This window comes from Mirounga leonina, unplaced genomic scaffold, assembly GCF_011800145.1.
Source record: "Mirounga leonina isolate KUSES-001 unplaced genomic scaffold, KU_Mleo_1.0 Mir_224, whole genome shotgun sequence".
Lineage (NCBI taxonomy): Eukaryota > Metazoa > Chordata > Mammalia > Carnivora > Phocidae > Mirounga > Mirounga leonina.
The window spans coordinates 4,994,511-5,014,346 of record NW_023270615.1 but is presented as its reverse complement, the minus strand read 5'-3'; the positions used below and the strand labels follow the sequence as shown (position 1 = coordinate 5,014,346).

Here is a 19,836-nt window from a genome sequence, read left to right as displayed (position 1 = left end):
CTGCCATGCATGTAGTCCACACTTTCATCTCCTAACGCAAGGTTTGGAATAGCTTTTAATTGGTCTTCTGCTTATTTGTGGTTAGCTGGCTGAACCCACCTTTCTAAGGGACCCAAACCCCTTCTTCCATCATGTCTTCACCCTGTTCCCTTCCTTGGATCCTTATGGCCAGCAGTATCAGGTGAAAATTCCTCTGCCTAACTCTCAGGAGCTCCACAGTCCCATATCACTTCCCCTCCCCAACCACATGGCCCTCGTTTCCAGTGGAGCCCAGTTGTCTGTCCCAGCGCTCACCAGCCAGTGTCGTTCCAGACCGCTTCTATTCCATTCTGCTGGCAGAAATGCCCTTTGCCCTTCACATCAGCCTAACCTCATGGTACACAGTCTTCAAAATCAGCCCAAATGTCTTCATCTCCACGAAATTATTTTGTTTGTATTGAAGTCCTAGTAGCCACCTGTTTTTATCATTTTCCCTGGATTTCTCCATGTATTAATTTTGTTGTATTAGTGAAATTATTTGTGTCATAAATAGATCATATCTTGTGCCAACAACTTTTATTATTTTCATGGTCATGTGGAGTATGCTCAATAATATTGTCACCGTTGACGTTTTCACAGTGAACTAGGAGTTTAGAAAACTTCTCGTACCTGGTTATATTTTTCAGTCTTAGAAAAACAAAGCAAACAGTGGTAGATAGCTGCCCTTTCACTCACAAGAAACATCAGGAAGCCTTTCAAATAGTGGCAGGCAACCCCACCCCAGGGTCCTCAAACACGAAGGTCATGCCGGGAGAGGTGGGGAGGGAGACAGGAGAGCAAAAGGAAGAAGCTCAAAATGTCTCTTTTCCCCTTTCAGCACAAATTGAAGTGATACCATGCAAAATTTGTGGCGATAAGTCCTCCGGGATCCACTACGGAGTGATCACGTGTGAAGGCTGCAAGGTAGGAGACTTCAACACAGCACTGCCCACAGCATCGTGTTTGCCTCGGGCATCCGTATACCTCCCCGTGCACGTGGTGACATCTTTTTAAAGAGGGCCCGCTGAAGGATGCTTGTGCCTACTGCTGACATGTGGGAATTTCTGCTTGGTGTGTGGGTGGATTGGTTTTCTGTTCTTTGGCCTTTCAGCTTTTTCGTGATTGCTTACCTGGTCAGCAGCTACTTAAAAATGGATTGGTATTTAAAAGCTTGAATTAGTCACATTTACAGAGAAAGAAATACAGCTTCTTGCTGTTTTAACAGTATTATCTTGAGTAAACTCAAGGGCATTGATTACTAGGTAAAACAGCTAAAGGTTAAAGATGGCAAGCCAATGGCCTAGATTTATTTATCTGCTTGAGAAAGAAGTCAGAGGTAACAGTTGCAATATGCATATGGCCATCCTTTATTCTCACATTCCAGAAAAATAAAAGTAGAAGCATGGAATGTCAGAAGTGTACCAGATAATCTCTAAATCAATTAAAAATTATCTGCCCCAACCTCATTTTTCAATGAGATAATGAGGTGTAAACAAGATCATATCACTTGGCCAATGTCACTGATCTCGTTAGTAAAAAAAAATACGGCCCAAAACACAAGATTTTTCATTCTCAATCCAGTGTTCCTCTCCAAGGAGAGGTTCAACCAACCCTACCAAAGACAAACGAGTTCCTATGAGGAAGTTGCTCTTAAAATATGAAGTTGAAAATAGCAGTTAACATAGACCTAATCTGAAATAAGAGAAACTTGAAAGTTCACAGTAAGTTTTTAAAATTCTTCCTTAGAAAGAAAAAAAAAAAAAAAACAAGCAAGAGACTAAATACCACGGAGGAAATAAAAAACAATTCCACACCTAATTTCAAAGGGCAAAATGTCACAGAACAAACAAAATGCAGCTACACTCTGCGAGTGAAAAGTGATATGTTGGCAAAGTTAATGGTGAAAGCAATCATATTTTTGATCAAAGATGGAAGCAGAGTGAATCATTAATTTAAGATCAGTAGACTGGGGGCCCCTGGCTGGCTCAGTTGGTAGAGCACACGACTCTTGATCTCAGGGTTTTGAGTCCGAGCCCCACGTTGGGTAGAAAGATTACTTAAAAAAATAATTAAAAAATGTCTTTTAAATCAGTAGACTGAAGGAGATGTAGCACAATCATAAATTCTAAGAACCAACCTTAATCCTAACAGATTCAAATATATTTGAAATAAAACATACCATAACCATCAAATAGTGCTATGTAAAAAACAGGCAGTGTCTTCATAAGAGTCTCCAAAAAGTATGATTCCTGGAATTGAAACGGGAGCAAAGAAAAGAAAAAGAAATAAATGAAAATAAAGTGGGAAAAGGATGCAGAGAGGGAAGAATAACATGAATGTAACTAACCCATTGACAGCCTGCTTCAAAGGTGATTAGTGATAATCCATATTTGAACATCACGAGACATGCCTTGCATTCTGTTCCTCTGCAGGCCTACAATTGAGAATCGCATGTTATCACACCTTAATGCAATTGTTTCCAATTCATCAGAAGAAACAATAAAGCAAAATTAGAAAAACAATTTTTTACTCTCCTTAGAGTAAGTTATTACTACCTCTGGGAGGTGGACAAATAGTTTTCTTCATAAACGCTAATAATTTTAGAATCTGAACCCTCCAGGGAAAGCTTTTCCACCACTGGGTTGGTTTATTATGCAATTTTAAGGCCTCTGGTCTAGTTTACAAAGAATCCACCAAATACATTTTTTTAGACCAGTGTCAAAGTGTGGCTGTTTTGTGTTTCATTGTATAAGCTCTATTAAGAAAATGCCTGCTTTCAAAATATGAGCTTATGTTCATGTTAACAAGCAAAACATTTTAAACAGTAATTTCCAGAAGATTTAACTATGGAACACATATATTCCAACAGGTCAATAGTCAGAAACAAGTATGTAGGTTCCTGTCATCTTTTCTATTTAAAGGAAGAAGACACAATCCTAGAAATGACACTGCTGTTCGGAAGCATACTCTGAAGTTGTAGCCAAAATGACATTGTACACGACACTACTTTTTTTTATTTCCTGGGAAAACCCACATGTGTAAATATGCTGCATTTTTCTCCAAATAGAAAACTCAAGAAACTCTGTTCAGAATAAGATGTCAGAATCCCCACGTTCAGTATCAACCTCTGAATTTTCATAATACGGTTCTTGAGTCAACATAAACAACCCATTTCAAATAACCTCAATTCAGCTTGTGCACTTATTCAAATTCCTCCTCATTCAATAAAATTTGAAACAGAATCTCTTTTTCATGCCAAAGACCTCATTTGCAATAATGAGCAACAGATAAGCAAGAAATGCCTCGTAATTAATGTCAAATTGCCTTAAATTAGGACTGTAGCTGTGACTTCAAAAGTCTTCTCTGTCAGCTCTTTTGCTAAGTGGCACTAGAGTATCCAAAGATAAAAACCACCAATTCTTTCTTAAAATGTAAATTCCAAATCCTCTTTTATCAAGACTGATGGGCTGAAGTTATGGCTTCTGACAGCTTTGATGGTACAGATCTTCCTTGACCTACATGGGGGTTATGTCCCTACAAACTCAGGGTGAGTTGAAAATATCTTAAGTCAAAAATGCATTTCATACACTTAACCTACCCAACATCATGGCTTAGCCTAGCCCACCTTACATGTGCCTGGAACACTAATACTAGCTTATAGTTGGGCAAAATCATCTAACACAAAGCCCATTTTATAATATAGTGTTGAATATCTTATGTAATTTATTGGATACTGTACTGAAAGTGAAAACCAGAATGGCTGGGAGTGCATGGGGTTGTTGACCCTCGTGATCACCAGTCTGACTGGGAGCTGGGGCTGCAGCCCTACCCAGCATCACAAGAGCGCACCAGACCGCCTCTCACTAGCCTGGGGAAAGATCCAAATTCAAAATTCAATGTATGGTTTCTACTGAATGCGTACTGCTTTCACACCATCTGTAAAGTCAAAAAATCATAAATCGCACCATTATATGTTGGGAACCATTTGTCCAGTTCGAATGAATTCATGGAGCTCTTTAAAATAGAGCTCACATCCAAGCTCCCAGGGATTAAAATGATGTATTCCCTATACAAATGGTTCCCAACATATTATCTAAGTAATACACATGGATCTGTGGGCACCAAACTACTCCTTGATTTGAATGGCTTGAGGCTTACAACACAAAACCGGCTGGCATTTTTTCTCTCTAAAAAGATACCAGGCTACACATCCATTTCTGAAGTTCTTCACAAGAGTGGCCAAGCTCTCTTCACGTGCCACACCATGCCATATGAGAGCCCCAAACTAAAGGAAAATCGATAATCTTGATCCTCTTTAAACTTTTTGGGGTGTTTTGCATTAATGTTGATCCTTAATATAATGTGTTAAAATATTACTTATCCTGATTAACAAGTTTTTTGGCTATTCTTAAATTTTGTGGCCAAGATGGTTGCCTCACTAGCTGCAACCCTAGTCCCAACCCTGCTCTATCCTTCTGTTGATAATTGAGGAAACCCAGATTTTGCCCTGTAGGGTTTTCTGTAAGATAACTAATCCATAACTCAGCTATGGATTTATTTAGGAGGGTAGTGTATGGTCCATGGCAGTTAAATTTGTACCAGAAAAACCCAAACTTACTTGAATGAAAACCTCGTACATCTCCCTAGCCTGAAGCCAAGCAAAGAGCATGAGTTCAGCTTTTATTTATTGCTTATTTTTATTGAAGACTTTATATACTATATTTCCTTTTTTAATATGAGGTTAATTATAAGGCACATCGCTGGTTTAAAAAACAACCTTCCCAGGGCGCCTGGGTGGCTCAGTTGGTTAAGCGACTGCCTTCGGCTCAGTTTATGATCCTGGAGTCCCGGGATCGAGTCCCGCATCGGGCTCCCTGCTCAGCGGGGAGTCTGCTTCTCCCTCTCCCTCTCTCCGTTTGTGTTCCCTCTCTCGCTGTGTCTTTCTCTGTCAAATAGATAAATAAAATCTTTTAAATAAATAAATAAATAAATAATAAATAAATAAATAAAAAATAAATAAATATAAATAAAAAACAACCTTCCCAGATGCATTCTGGCCAAATTTAAAATTTTTCAAATAGGTAAAAATGCATCTTAGAAACTAGGAAGATCGTGGTACATGCTGCGCCTGCCCTCAGTACGGCTATTATGACCAACACCCCAAGTTCCTCACCCCCACAGCACTTACCATAAGGTTGTGTTATCGTCCCCATCACGTTTTGTCCTACTTGGCTTGGCAGTGACACTGTCCTTTGCCATGCCTTCTTCACTCACTGCTCTTTGAGGGCAGGAGCTCTGTTCTGTTTTTCTTTGTATAGAACAACACAGGTCACAAATGTCTTTAGTAAACATTGATTAAATGAATGAATGAAAGATACCTTCAGCTCTCTGTCGATAGTACATATTTCCCCCCAGTAGAAACATCTGTAAGCTAACCAAGGAGAAGTGTCCAAAAAAAAAAATTTTTTTTTTAATTAAACTCCGTTCCAGTCACTGTAGAAAATGTAGCAAAGATGTAAGTTAATTATCTCCATTTTCTTTCTTATAAATCGATCTCCCTCCCATTCTCTTTTGGCTTCTAGGGCTTCTTCAGGAGGAGCCAGCAAAACAATGCCTCTTATTCCTGCCCAAGGCAGAGAAACTGTTTAATCGACAGAACCAACAGAAACCGTTGCCAACACTGCCGACTGCAAAAGTGTCTTGCCCTGGGAATGTCGAGAGATGGTGAGACACTGACTTCTTGTTTCTTACTTGAAGGTTTTCACATGGATGCTTTGCTGGAGTCTATTTAAACCACCAGAATGATTCTAGACAAAGGGAATTGGGGATACAAAGAAAAGAAAACGATGTGCTGGTAGTGCATGAAGAGGAAAAGTAAGAACGTATAAAAACATTGTATTGCCTCTGAAGTAGGAAGAAAGGAAAGACTTCACTATAACTCAGGGAGCAACCTGTGCTAACAAGGTTTGGTGAGAGCCACAGAGGCCTAGGTTGAAACTTATCTAGGTTTGCCCACGCATGAGCGGTTTCCTAGGATGTGAGATTTTCAGAGCTGAAACCAGGGAGAGTTTCAGGCAAACTGGGACCATTTGGTCACTGGGTAAGTCTGACAGGTACACAGGTTGCTTGGTATGTGGAGATGTTAAGGAACAGCATGCATTTCTGTAGGAAGCCCAGAAGTTCTACTACTGGGCATGGACTTTTGTGAAGCATCATGAAAATTGCAAAGGCTATAACAGAAGTCCAAGTCCTAAAAGGGCTGTGTGGGTGGTGTCCTTCTCATAATATGGCCCAAATGGGTGAGGTGGGTCCCCAACTGAATTTCTTAGATTAATGAAAGAGAACAAATAAACTCACACAAGGAATTTCATCTAGTGTTGCTTCCATTTTTAAGCACTCATCTCAACTAATTATTCCCCCACTGACTTTGGCTACAGCACTCCTGTATCAGGTTGTGAGCAACCCTGAGTCCTGGTGGCATTTCTGTCTTGTTCTCACTGTATCCTCAGGGTCTGGTTAAAAGCAGGCACCTATTTAGGTTTGTTGAATGAACCGTGGAATTCTCTTTTACCTGGAGCCTGAGACACAGACAGTACCCCTGGACTTTTTCTCTTTATGTGAATCATTGTGGACTCTCTACCTCTGGTCACACTCCGTCTAATGAAGTTCAAGGTAGTATGAATGAGAGGGAGGGAGGGAAGGAAGGAAGGAAGGAAGGAAGGAAGGCAGGCAGGCTGGCTTTCATACTTTAAAGAAATATGGGTAATTGGCATGCACCATCTCTTGGTATAAAGGGATTTTATGAGTTACTGTGAGCCTTTTACTCATTTGAATGAAATCAGTTCTCCATAAGTCTTGATATCTAAACATATAAACTGCTTACTTCTTAGCTTGCATTCTCAGAATACTTATATCATAAATTTTTGTTTACCTTTTTTCTACTTCCCAACACACCTAACTTTTCCTTGAGTAAAAGTATACCCAGGAGACAAATTTGACCAAAAACATTGAAAGAATCTGACTTTGAGCCCTTCAGTTTATAGGTAGCTTCTAAAGTTGCAGAGATAGAAGTTTCCAAAACTTTTCTATTAACTGACTTTTTGTTTGTTTTTCTAGACTTGCTAACTGTGTAGACTACTCCTAGGGTAAATCTATTGCACTGTGTACTCCCACATAACTAAAGTGAAGAAGGTGGAGGATGGGGATTTAGTGGTTTTAAGGATTTATTTGGTGAAATTGTATGGGAACTTGAGTTGATGATTTTATACCTCATTTTCACCATAGTGAGGCAGCATATTAATTGACAGTATATGAATTGGCAGGATATATTAATAATTGAGCAAAAAGAATAAGCCATTGGTTATTTGTATTTGTTACTTCTTCCTACAATAAAAGAAAGTATCTCTTTTGGAAGGGCAGGTCTTGGGAGTCCATGCTGGTGAACAGAATTATGCACAAGAAATAGGCAATGTTCTCAAAATCTAGGAGATTGTCTGAATCCCATGGCATAAAAGAAATTGTTGGGAGGAAGGGTTATTTAATGGACAGAGCCCCAGTCTACTCTCAAGGGGGAAGAAATTTACTGCACATAAACTTGCAGGTAACAGCAATACAATGTCTAGGGATCCTGGGGATGCAGGATAATGATCCATCTTAGATTTAGGTCCAGAGACAGTCCTGAGGCTTCCAGAGACATCTTCAAAAAGATGTCCTAAACATGTCTTATGTCAAACTAATAATGAGGAGAAATGCTCAGGGATGGGAGTAGTGGTTGGGAAGGAGGCTAAGAGGCTCCAGCAGAAGCAAAAGATGATTCTTTCTAAGGGAAAACGATTCTTCTTGACTACATTATGTAGAGGAAGTTTCATCTAAACCTTCATCATAAAGGGAACCTTATAGCAAATAAATTATATCAATGCCAAGGTATCTGACTAGGTTTAATCTTTTGATATGTAATGCCTTGTTTGTGGGTTGATGATTTCAAAAGCCCTAAAGTTATGGTTAATTATCTATGTCTAGTTAGGACTCAAGAATGAGAGGTGGTACTTTCCCTGCCACTAATTTATTATACTTAGCTTCTACTGATCAGGCAAGTATTTTCAAGGTGCTTCAGTGGTAGTACCAGGAGCCAAGGTAAAATGCCCTCACACCTAACTTCTTTCCACGTACACCTTGCCCATCTTCCTTCAGACAAAAAGTGGCATCTTCATTTTGCTATTTGCATTTGCTTTCTATCAATTATACGTGGCACCAAGAATGTTTATTTCACCTAACCTGGTCGCCAAAGCAACATGGCTTCTTATAGATAGATAACTTGATATAACTGTTAAAATCACTGAACTTTCATTATTTCCTGAATTTCCACTTCTATCGTGGTTTATCAGTCAAGGCCCATATATGAGTAGACAAAAAACTCAATAACAAATTTGCCCACCAAATCTTCTCCACCATCTTTTTTTATTTTTCTTTTTAATGGACCCTTCACAAACGTTAGTTGCAGGATTCTTCAGGATAACTGTTTCCAACTATACTACTACAAACAGACAAAACCCAGAAAAAAAATGCTTGGTGTCAGTAGGAAGATTTGGGGCCCCAAAGAGAAAGCATGATACTCACCTTGCAATAACTGAGTGTGTGCCCTCCTAAATGACATGCATCTGTGAAAAAACAGGAGCTGCCCTACAAGGACAGGTTTAACAGATGAGGCTTCTACTTCTCCAGAATGGCATTGTCCAATATCCAGAATGGTATCCACATGTCCCTATTTAAATTTAAGTTTAAATTTAAATTGGATAAAATTAAATTTAATCTTTAATTACGTTTAAAATTCACCTCTTCACTCACACTAGCTATATTTCAGCTAGTGTGTGTTTCAATAGCCACATGTGGCTTGAGGCGGCCATCTTGGAAAGCGTAGAGCACATTCGAGCATCACAGGAAGTTCTGCTGGGAAAGGAGAGGGATGAGAGAGAATAGTTTTAAATTATGGATAGGGTTGGGTAGGTTGAATCTGATCTTCTCTACAAAGCTTAGAGCACTCTAAAAAAAGGCACATCCTTGGAATTGAAAAGAGTTAAATTAAGACCGGTTTCCTTGGTAAGCAGCAAGATGTAAGCATAGAGAACTTTACAACCAAAAGATGGTAAGATAAAATAACTTCCAAAATGACTATGTTAGTTCTACAGTTGGGTTCTCTTGAAGCCAAAAACCCATATCCAGATGTCATGGGTTGGTGAGTAGAAATCTTCAAAGAATCTGACTTTGTTTTGTAATTACTCCAAAAAGCTTCTGTTCCATTTAGAATCCCACAATCCAAATAAATATGAAAAGATTCCCAATATTTTGCATAAAATTGTTCTTTGCTAGTGTGGGATCAAGATGAGTGATAAGAGCATATCATAAGCAAATACCATCATCCCTGAATATTTATAAAGCACTTGTGATGTATACAGAATCATGCGAGTTTGAGAGCTAGCAGTTTAACAAGTGGCTGCCTCTATACTCAAGTGAACATCATCAACAGAATAATTCAAGTTTGAGAGGGGCAAACACTTAAAATATGTGCCATTCTGATTAATGAGTAGTGGTAAGAAGAATGCTAATACTTGAAAATATAATAGTAATATGGCTTTTGTTAGAAATAGGCCTATTAATACAACAAATTTTTTTTTTACAAATGGTGACAAGGAATTATTTATATATATATAAAATGTCAGGAGGGCGCCAGAACTTAGCCTTTTAAGGAGAGTTTTCAGTAGATTTATTTGTTCCATGTACTGGAATCTTTTTCCCCAAATATGTCACTACTTTTGTTACAGGAAGGGGCACAAAACTGAAACACTGGCTCACCGAAGTTTCTGAAATGAATGGAAAATTTATTCTAAAATAGTATTATAGTAATTGTCAGCAACGTTCTTGATTTAGGATGAAGACGGATAATTCCAAAATGTAGGAGAGCTTTAAGTTGTCTCTGAAACTATTTCAGTTTGTTCGTTGACCTGGTAAGTCAGTACCTTGGAAAGGGCATAACTATTTACCACTGGGTTTTCAGAAGTTTACCAGGGCAGAGGTCTTGACAGCATACTTATTTGACATCGTTTGCTTTGATTATGAGATCTATGGTTAAGAGCAGATTTCTGGACCTAAAATTATTTAATGTAGGGTCTTAACTGGGTTCACTCATTCATGGGCCGCTGGCTATAGGTCAGTCTGTGCCTCCGCTGAAGGTGGAAAGCCTTGTCTGGAAAGATCGAGGTGGCTGGGGCTGGGCTTCACAAACCTTATCCTCTAGCAAGCTAGTTGAGGCACGTCCTTTTCCTGGTGAGATATTCAATCACACAAACACCTCTGAAGCCTCTGTTTGTGTCACATGTCTATCTCCCATTGGCCCCAAGCAGGTCACATGACCCTGAGACAAGGGTGGGACAGGGGGCCTGCGGAGAATGAAAGCGCCGTGAGTATTTGGGGGGGGCGGGGAATAGGTAAGAGGAATCAGGGTCATCAAAGCAATCAATCCACCGCAATGTATATTTCACCTAAATAGAGAGTGTATGGAAATCGGAAGCAAGGTTTAAATGGAAACGGTTTTAAAAAGAGACATTGCATTTATGTCTTCATGAGAGAGGAGTTTCTCCCCGGTTGTTTTTTCTTTATAGATTTTAAACAAACAAATGCAAAACTATTCTACTAAAGTAACTCAGAAAGTAGATCTACTCCATGGGGTGCCTGGGTGGCTCAGTCAGTTAAGCATCTGCTTGGGGCTCAGGTCATGATCTTAGGGTCCTGGGATCAAGCCCCACATGGGGCTCCCTGCCCAGGGGGAAGCCTGCTTCTTCCTCTCCCTCCACCTCTCCACCCTGCTCATGCTCGCTCCCTCCCTCCCTCCCTCCCTCCCTCTCTCCCTCCCTCTCTCTCTCTCAAATTTAAAAAAAAAAAAAAGTAGATCTACTCCAGCCAAAATAAAATTTTGATCTACAATAGATAGAAATTTTATATCCACCTGCATAGCTCTGTAATAAATGGCTGTACTGAACCTACATGAATGCAAAGAACAGGTTAGCAAATAAAGAAGGGTGTCAGTTAATTTCTTGGGGGGGAAAACGTTCTTCTTTCTGAATCAAAAGTTATCATGGTTTATTTTTTCTTATACAAAAAGTTTTTTCCCGAAGGAATTTATATGTATATAAAACATATAAATTTACGTATTTATGAAATTATTATAATGTTATATATGTTATTTGTAAAGATATAATATAAAGGTACAAAGAATGCTTTCCCTAAAATTTTCTTTAGAATATGGTCCATGGACAAACTGGAAATATCATAGCACATAAATGTGTGTCTGAGAAACAGAATCTAACAAAGACCGTTTCTCTACCAACAAAGTTAAACACAATGATCTAAATGATTCCAGACTCTCTAAAAATGACAGTTGAGGTGGTAAGGGGAGTTTGGTGTGAATTAAACATATGAATTGTCTTCAGTCAGAAAACTTACTATATAATCACCCCTTTGTTTTTCTATTTAGGCAGCACCAGAACTTAGTCTTTTCAGGAGGATTAAGGAGAAACAGGAAGTTTGGGCTGCTCTAAATCCAGCCTTCATAGCCACAACCTTCCAGCAGGCAGGCAGGAGGAAGACACATGTCCCCACGCTCAGAAGTATAAGTGGCACTTCCATTTACTTCCTGCCACCCAGAACTTAGTCACATAGCTGCACCTGCCAGTGAGGGAGGCTAGGAAATGTGGTCTCCATTCTGAACAGCCGATGCTTAGATAGAATTTGGTAGCTCTGTAACCCCCAGAAGGAGATAATGAACATTGATGGAACCTGGCAGGGGACAGGGGTGTTGGGAAATGGTAGCTCTTTCACAGTAGGCAGTCTCCTCTGAGGACTCTCTGTGCTGGAGAGCTCTTCAGCGCTTCCTCGTTTAGTTTTTCTCAGAAATTAAGCTCCCCAACGCTAGTGACTGAATCCAGGAATCGGACCTGCTTCTACCTCCACTTTCTTCTTTTTACATTCCCTGGGCTCCCAATAACAAAAGGTGATGGGGGAGGGGGATGCCTGGGTGGCTCGGTCCATTAAGCATTCAACTCTTGGTTTCTGCTCAGGTCATGATCTCAGGGTGGTGAGATCAAGCCTGGAGTGAGCTCCACGCTTGTCCCTCTCCCTCTGCTCCCCTCTCTGCTCACTTCACTCTCTCTCTCTCTCTCTCTCTAAAATAAATTAATAAATAAAATCTTTTCTTAAAAGAAGGTGATGGGAACATTGTCAGGAATGAAAAGAAAATGGAAACTCAGAGGGGAAACTCCATGTTTGTCACAGTGCCCACCATTAACATGAGCTGAACGACGGAGTGTTTGATGATTCAGACAAGATGGCCCCTTGGCTTAAAATAGTCACAGCCTAAACTGGGAGTTTAGGAAAACTAAAAAAGCTTGTGAGGAAAAATGTCAATATCCATAGCAGTTCAGGAGGTTAAGCTCTCCTAGTTAAGAAACAATGAATTCAGATCAAAGCACCATCAGATTACTCTGTGACCACTTACAGAGCCTCTTCCTCCTTTTTCCTTAGAATGCCTAAGGATTTTTCCAGAAGAGATGGGCAATATAAAACTTGAGGGTGGTAGAACAAGAAAGGAGGGGTAACAGTGGGATCACTTGCCAAGCACTGGATATACATAACTGCTATTTTCCAAAGACTCTTCGAATTTGGTCCCAAAAGCGAACTGAAGACAAATGCTTGCTTAAAATCGTGTTTATCACCCTGTGCCACATCCTTAGTCTTACCCAATATGCTATTTAGAAAATGTGAAATACGGGATGCCTGGGTGGCTAAGTCAGTTAAGCATCTGCCTTCAGCATAGGTCATGATCCCCAGGTCTTAGGATCGAGTCCTGCATGGGGCTCCTTGCTCAGCGGGAGCCTGCTTCTCCCTCTGCCTGCCACTCTCCCTGCTTGTGCTCTCTCTCTCTCTCACAAATAAAATTTAAAAAAAAGAAAAAATGTGAAATAATAGGACCCCATCCAACAATCTGGTAACCCTAGTGCTTAGCTGGGGAAGCTAAGAATGAATGTTGGTTGACATTTTTTTTTTAATTTTATTTTATTATGTTAATCACCGTACATCATTAGTTTTTGATGTCGTGATCCACAATTCATTGTTTTCGTTGACATTTTGTTTTTTAAAGATTTTATTTATTTGATAGAGACACAGCGAGAGAGGGAACACAAGCAGGGGGAGTGGAAGAGGGAGAAGCAGTCTTCCCGTGGAGCAGGGAGCCCGATGCGGGGCTCGATCCCAGGACCCTGGGATCACGACCTGAGCCGAAGGCAGACGCTTAACAACTGAGCCACCCAGGCGCCCCAATCCTGGTTCCTTCTTATGTGTGGGGGAAAAAAATCCACAAACCAAAAACTACCAAATAGTGCCTGCTATTAAAATGTCAGCAGGGGCGCCTGGGTGGCGCAGTCGTTCAGGTCTGCCTTCGGCTCAGGTCATGATCCCAGGGTCCTGGGGTCGAGCCCCACATCAGCGGGGGGTCTGCTTGTCCCTCTCCCACTCCGCCTGCTTGTGTTCCCTCTCTCGCTGTGTCTCTCCCTCTCAAATAAATAAATAAAATCTTAAAAAAAAGGAACCAGGATTATGCCTTCTAACTTCATAGCAATAAGAAAGAGCTAAGTTTTGACATTTCTTGGTGGCTTAGAGTTACTCCTCACTATGCACATGAACCAGTCCAGCCCTCCCGAGTGCAGCCTTCGGCCGCATGCGGGCTGCAGATGAGCGCACTCCCGGGCTTCTGGGCGCTAGGACTCCGTGCATGTGCTGTCGAGCCCTGGGCTTGCCCAGATGATAACCCCAAGCGTTCTCTCCCGCTTTTCTCTCTGCCCTCCCGCGCAGCTGTGAAGTTCGGCAGGATGTCCAAGAAGCAGAGGGACAGCCTGTATGCTGAGGTGCAGAAGCACCAGCAGCGGCTGCAGGAACAGCGGCAGCAGCAGAGCGGGGAGGCCGAGGCCCTGGCCAGGGTTTATGGCGGCAGCATCAGCAACGGCCTCAGCAGCCTCAACGGCGAGGCCGGCGGCGCCTACGCCAACGGACACGTCATCGACCTGCCCAAGTCCGAGGGGTATTACAGCGTGGATTCGGGCCAGCCGTCCCCTGATCAGTCAGGACTTGACATGACTGGGATCAAACAGATAAAGCAAGAGCCCATCTATGACCTCACGTCCGTCCCCAACTTGTTTACCTATAGCTCTTTCAACGGCGGGCAGCTGGCGCCAGGGATAACGATGCCCGAAATCGGTAAGTGGGAGTCGCCTCCCAGCTCCCTTTTGGCAGTTCTGCTTTGAAGTCGCCTTGGTCCTGTGGAGCAGGGTCGCGGTCGTAGGTCTAGGTTCGATGGCTTGTGTGCGTGGCTTCTAGTAAAAAACACTGTTTGATCTAAAAATTTTTTGTGATAAACGTCCTTGGTCCCCTGCCCCGTAAAAGTTGATGTCAAGCGAAGGAGGAAGGAAGACATGATCAACAGGAAGATGCTATCTGTAAAGAACAGATGCTCCCTGTCGAATTTGGGTTCGTCACTGAAGGAAAACTGTTATTGGTATAAACAGGAGAATTTCAGCAAGTGTTCAGAGTGATACTATTCAAAATAAAATAGCTAAGGGATGTAGAAGCAGTATGTAATACCTGAATGAACAGGGCTCCAGCTCTTCCTCTAAGATAACTTGGGGCTAGCCAGAAGCAAATGGTACCTCGGTTTCCTTCTTTTTAAAGGCAGACGGGTAGACCAGAAGACCGCTATGTCTCTTGTAAATCTGAATTCAAGAATTCTACCTGGGAATAGAGTCTAAATTCCTGGCAGTGAAAAGAGGGTAGTCTGGAATGTTACAGAACATATGAGCAACCAATAAGTTACACTGAATATTGCCAGCTTTATTTTACCCTGTTAAGCTCAGGAGTCTATTAAATGTTTAACCAGTTGATCTCATTAACTAACTGCCATAAAAATATTGATGTAGGTTTAATACATGAGCCTCCTGGGTCATGAAGTTGCCTGTTAACAGTAGCCTAGAAGAGCTACACGAACAGTGGCTCTACCAGGCTTCATTGTGTTATTTGGTATGGGGGGGGGGGGGGGGGGGAAGCGAGCTAGGCCTCAGGAACCTTGGAGAAGCCTCCTCCTCATATCCTGCCCTGAGAGGTGGCAGAACCAGGCCACCTGAGTTCAGATGCTGACTCTGGCTTATTATTTAAGCTGGAGCCCAAGTTTCTGGATCCCAGTTTGCTCATCTTTCAAAAAGGAAAAGTATTAGTTCCTAGATCACACGGTCGTAGTAAGAATTAAATGAGTTCATACTTGCAAAACAGAGCAATGTTTGACACTCAGCAAGTGTTCAATGGTTATTATTTGCATGCCAGTCACCTTCTCTGTCTAAACTATGAGTAGGAGCCCAAAGCCTACGAGCGTTTTAAATAAAGTTGATGTGAACACATAATGAAGTACATGCCATATGTATCTTGGCTACTTCTACCATCTGGTTGAGGAAGATGTGATGTTACACAGTTACAAAACCTGAAACATTATGTCTCTTTTTTAGCAATTTAGCATGTGACAGTGAGTAAAGAAGTTGTTGACAAAGCACCCGCAATGACATTCACAGCTGAGAGATACAGAAAACTAAGCATCAGCAATCAGCAAACAAATACTCATTTTTATTGCTACCCTTAACCTTGGTTTTTTAACTATGTCACAGGCACTTCACATGCATTTAATTTTCACAAACGTCTTAAAAGTAAAAATATTCCCATTTTACAGATGTGGAAACAGAGGCTTAGGGGTGTCTCATGGCCTTTCCTGGGTCCTTCGGTTCCATCCAGGCAGTCTGATTCCAGTCCTTTTGCTTATCCATTACCCTGCTACCTGCTCAGGGTTTAATATCCACAAACTGCACTGTCAACCAACTGGATCAGTCTTTTAAAGTGGAGTCGCTCCAGGTGCCTGGGGGACTCAGTCAGTTAAGCGTCTAAGTCTTGATTTCGGCTCAGGTCATGATCTCGGGGTTGTGAGATTGAGCCCCACGTCGGGCTCCACACTGGGCATGGAGCCTGCTTAAGGTTCTCTCTCTCCCTTTCCCTCTGCCCCTCCCCCTGTCTCCCTCTCTTAAAAAAATAAATAAATAAAGTGGAGTCACTCAGTCTTTCCAAGGAGACATATTAAAAAGAAAAAGAAATAGGCACCATTTTTTGCTTTTATCCTCCTTCATATCTAAATATCTGAGTCTGGTCTTGATTTTGAATATACGTATAAAACATAATGAGGCAGAAATTCATAATCATTGGGCAGTCTTCTGCCCCATACCCCAAAGGAAAGGCTTCTAAGAATTCAGGAACCACAATTTCTTTGTGATTTAGAATCAGTTGGAAGTATTAGGGAGAGAGAACTACAGCCAAAGCCATCAAGTCTGGGTGCGCATCTCCCAGTAGCTTTTCCTCTCTGGCCCTCAGTCTATTTATTAATGAACTGATGCATTTGGACTAGATGATTTCAAAACTCGTCCAGAGTTTCTACAGACATCAACACCCAGAAAAAACTAGCATATATTTTTCCTATTTCTCCATACCATTAGTATTTAGGGATCTCTAGCTACGCTGTGAAGTTTTGGGGGTTTCTTCCATCAGACTTTGAGGGATGCAACTGGCTTGCCCTGCTGCTATTCCCAAGTTTAGCAGGCTCCCAAACCTAAGTAGTGACTTGGTTCACATTTCGTTTGAACAACAGTGCCATCTAGTGGACACAAACTGCTGTGGGTGTCAAAGGCAGATAACCTATGACAAGCCACAGAATTGCGGTACACTCTTCTTTCTTGCACCATCCAAAAAACTGTCGCTCATTGTACTAAAACACCACGTCCGCAGCAATACCGTTGAGCAGAAAAGCATCAGTGGTATGGGATGGTGGTGAAGAACTCTGGTTCTAAAGCTGAATTGCCTGAGTTCAAAACCTTCCTTTCCCGACAGCAATTTCCCTAATCTCTTTGGGTCTGTTGTAAACCTGGAACAATAGTCCCACAAGAGGGTGTTGATGAAGTGAGTTAATGTTCATAAGTTCTTAGGAGGGCACCTAGCGAGCGTAGGCTGTACTATTATTATTAATGTAATTGGTATTACAATGTGATTCATATCATTATAATTAATAACACTAGTGGTTATTATAAGTAATATAATTACCTTTTCTTGAGCACCTGCACTGTGCTGAGCAAGGTCCTCCTTTTAATTCTCATCACAGTTGTATTGTGCCTATCACGGAGGTAGCCGTATGTCCATTTTACAGATGAAAAAAGAAAAGGCTCCAAAGTTACAAAACCTGTAAAAAAGCAAAATAAGCGGGCGCCTGGGTGGCTCAGATGGTTAAGCGTCTGCCTTCGGCTCAGGTCGTGGTCCTGGAGTCCTGGGATCGAGTCCCGCATCGGGCTCCCCACTCTGTGGGAAGTCTGCTTCTCCCTCTGCCTCTCTCTCTCTCATGAATAAATAAATAAAATCTTTAAAAAAAAAAAAAAAAAAAGCAAAATAAGCATGTGAGCTCAGGTCTGAGTAACATCAGAAGCCATTCTTTGGACCATTATGCTCTATGTCCTCCCACCAAACAAAGGGAACCCCTCACAAGTTAATTGGCATTCATACAGCAAAACATGCTCAGGGTTTGCTGCCTGTCTGCCATCCTTCTAGGTGGTACAAAGAGCGCCCAGAGTGAGAATGCTGACATTTTGACCTGCCTTGATTAATGAGCATCTATACTAATCTGGCTGGTGGCAAGCTGTCACAGAAAGAACTCTGTGCAGACAAAATAGAAAATCTGATTTTAGCCACATTCTCACTGGGTGAATTGAAGGCGATAGGACACTAAAGAATTTTTGAACATCATTCTTGGCTATTAGAAGCCCTGGTCTGCTTCCCCTGGTTTCTGAAGGAATAATGAGCTGTGTACAAGCAGGACATTATTCTGATATTGAGTTTATCATAAAAGCAGCTGTTTTTTAAAACCAGTTTTGGGGGCGCCTGGGCGGCTCAGTTGGTTAAGCAACTGCCTTCGGCTCAGGTCATGATCCTGGAGTCCCGGGATCGAGTCCCATATCAGGCTCCTTGCTCAGCAGGGGGTCTGCTTCTCCCTCTGACCCTCCTCCCTCTCATGTGCTCTCTCTCTCTCATTCTCTCTCTCAAATAAATAAAATCCTTATTAAAAAAAAAAACCAGTTTTGGGAATAGTTCATGTAGAATATGGTCTTACAGCTTGGAATTAATTTAATCAAACCACATGTGTAAGAACCATGAAACAACTGTATAAGCAATAGTAGACTCGTCCCAAAAAGTGAGTTAAAGGAATGTCATGAGAGTCAGGAATATTCTCCAGAAAATCCAAGCTTATCTTTCTAAAAATATACCAAAGAAGCTACAAACTTCTTAGGTTTGTATGGAGAGAAGTCTAGAAAATGCATGTTAACCTTTTTGAGCCTCAGAGGTGGATAGTGAAGAAATCATCCCATTTTGCAGATGAAGAAATTAAGGGATTTCTCTAGAACACAGAGTTAGGTGACAAAGCTTAAATTCTGATGTAGATAACTCTACTACTCTAGACTACCAGGCATTCTTTGGAAAACATATTTTTGAAATGTGCCAGGCCTTCAAGACCAGCAGATCATGGCTCCTGCCCTCACCAGCTAAGAGCCAGACATGAGAACAAACTATTGCAATCCAGTGTGTCATATACTGTAAGTCTTGGACATGATGGTACCACAGACCCTCCTGGAGGTGAGGGAGATGGGAGGTATTGCTTACTCTGAGCCATATCTCTTAACAGAAATGGTTTATTCTCATGGTCTTGGAAATAGAAAACAAAATGCGGGTAAACAAACAGAAAAATACGAAACATTTCAAGAATTATATCCTTGGGTTTCTCAAAAATCCCGTAGGAGGAAAAGTCATGAAATAAGACAAGGACGAAAGTAAGCTGCAAATTAATATTTAGGCAGGAGTATTAACTGGGCTTAGCTGGAACTTTATTTCAAGCTGGCGTGAGGATGCGTTGTATCTTCGGGGATAAAATTTTGCAGTTGTGGGTGGCAGGGAGAGGACAAGGGCTAACAGATCCCCAGCGAGCGAGCGAGCAAAGAAGGAAGGGGAGGCTCCTATATGTGCTCCCCACTGTAACTCTTAGATGGGTTGGGGGATTCTATAGGACCAGTACTTTTAACAAAAGCTCATTTAAGCTCAAAGACGATTGGCAGCGTATCTGCGAGGTACTAGACAACAGGAGAGTTCAAATAGCCAAACAATATGCTTTTAAAAACACGGGGTGGGGGGGGAATCCATCAAATTAGCTGTGAGGCTAAGTGGATAAATTACCTTTTACACACATCTCCTGAATTTGCTGTTGCTTTTGGTAATTTTCTCTCCAGATAAAGACAAAGAAATGTGAATTCCTTGGTCTCTCCTATATAATCTTAAATATAGATTTAATTTCCTATTTCTTGTGTGCTCTGTTTATGGAGCCTGGAATTTTAAGCATAAAAACTAGACATAAACCTTTTTTTTTTTTTTAAAGATTTTATTTATTTATTTGAGACAGAGAGAATGAAAGAGAGAGAGCACATGAGAGGGGGGAGGGTCAGAGGATGAAGAAGACTCCCTGCCGAGCAGGAAGCCCGATGCGGGACTCGATCCAGGGACTCCAGGATCATGACCTGAGCCGAAGGCAGTCGCTTAACCAACTGAGCCACCCAGGCGCCCGAAACCTTTTTTTTTTAATTACCTATTCCAGAAGCT

At 41.4% G+C, this 19,836-nt stretch overlaps 1 protein-coding gene across 1 annotated transcript in view; it reads left to right on the top strand.

Moving 5' to 3' along the window:
* Window positions 1-783: 783 nt before the first annotated feature.
* RORB (RAR related orphan receptor B) overlaps window positions 784-19,836 on the top strand; it is a 67,310-nt gene continuing 48,257 nt past the window's right edge. Inside the window, exons 1-3 of the mRNA XM_035028965.1 lie at window positions 784-942; window positions 5,601-5,742; window positions 13,918-14,319. Of these exons, the coding sequence (XP_034884856.1) occupies window positions 784-942; window positions 5,601-5,742; window positions 13,918-14,319 (703 nt within the window). The remainder of the gene's footprint in view (window positions 943-5,600; window positions 5,743-13,917; window positions 14,320-19,836) is intronic.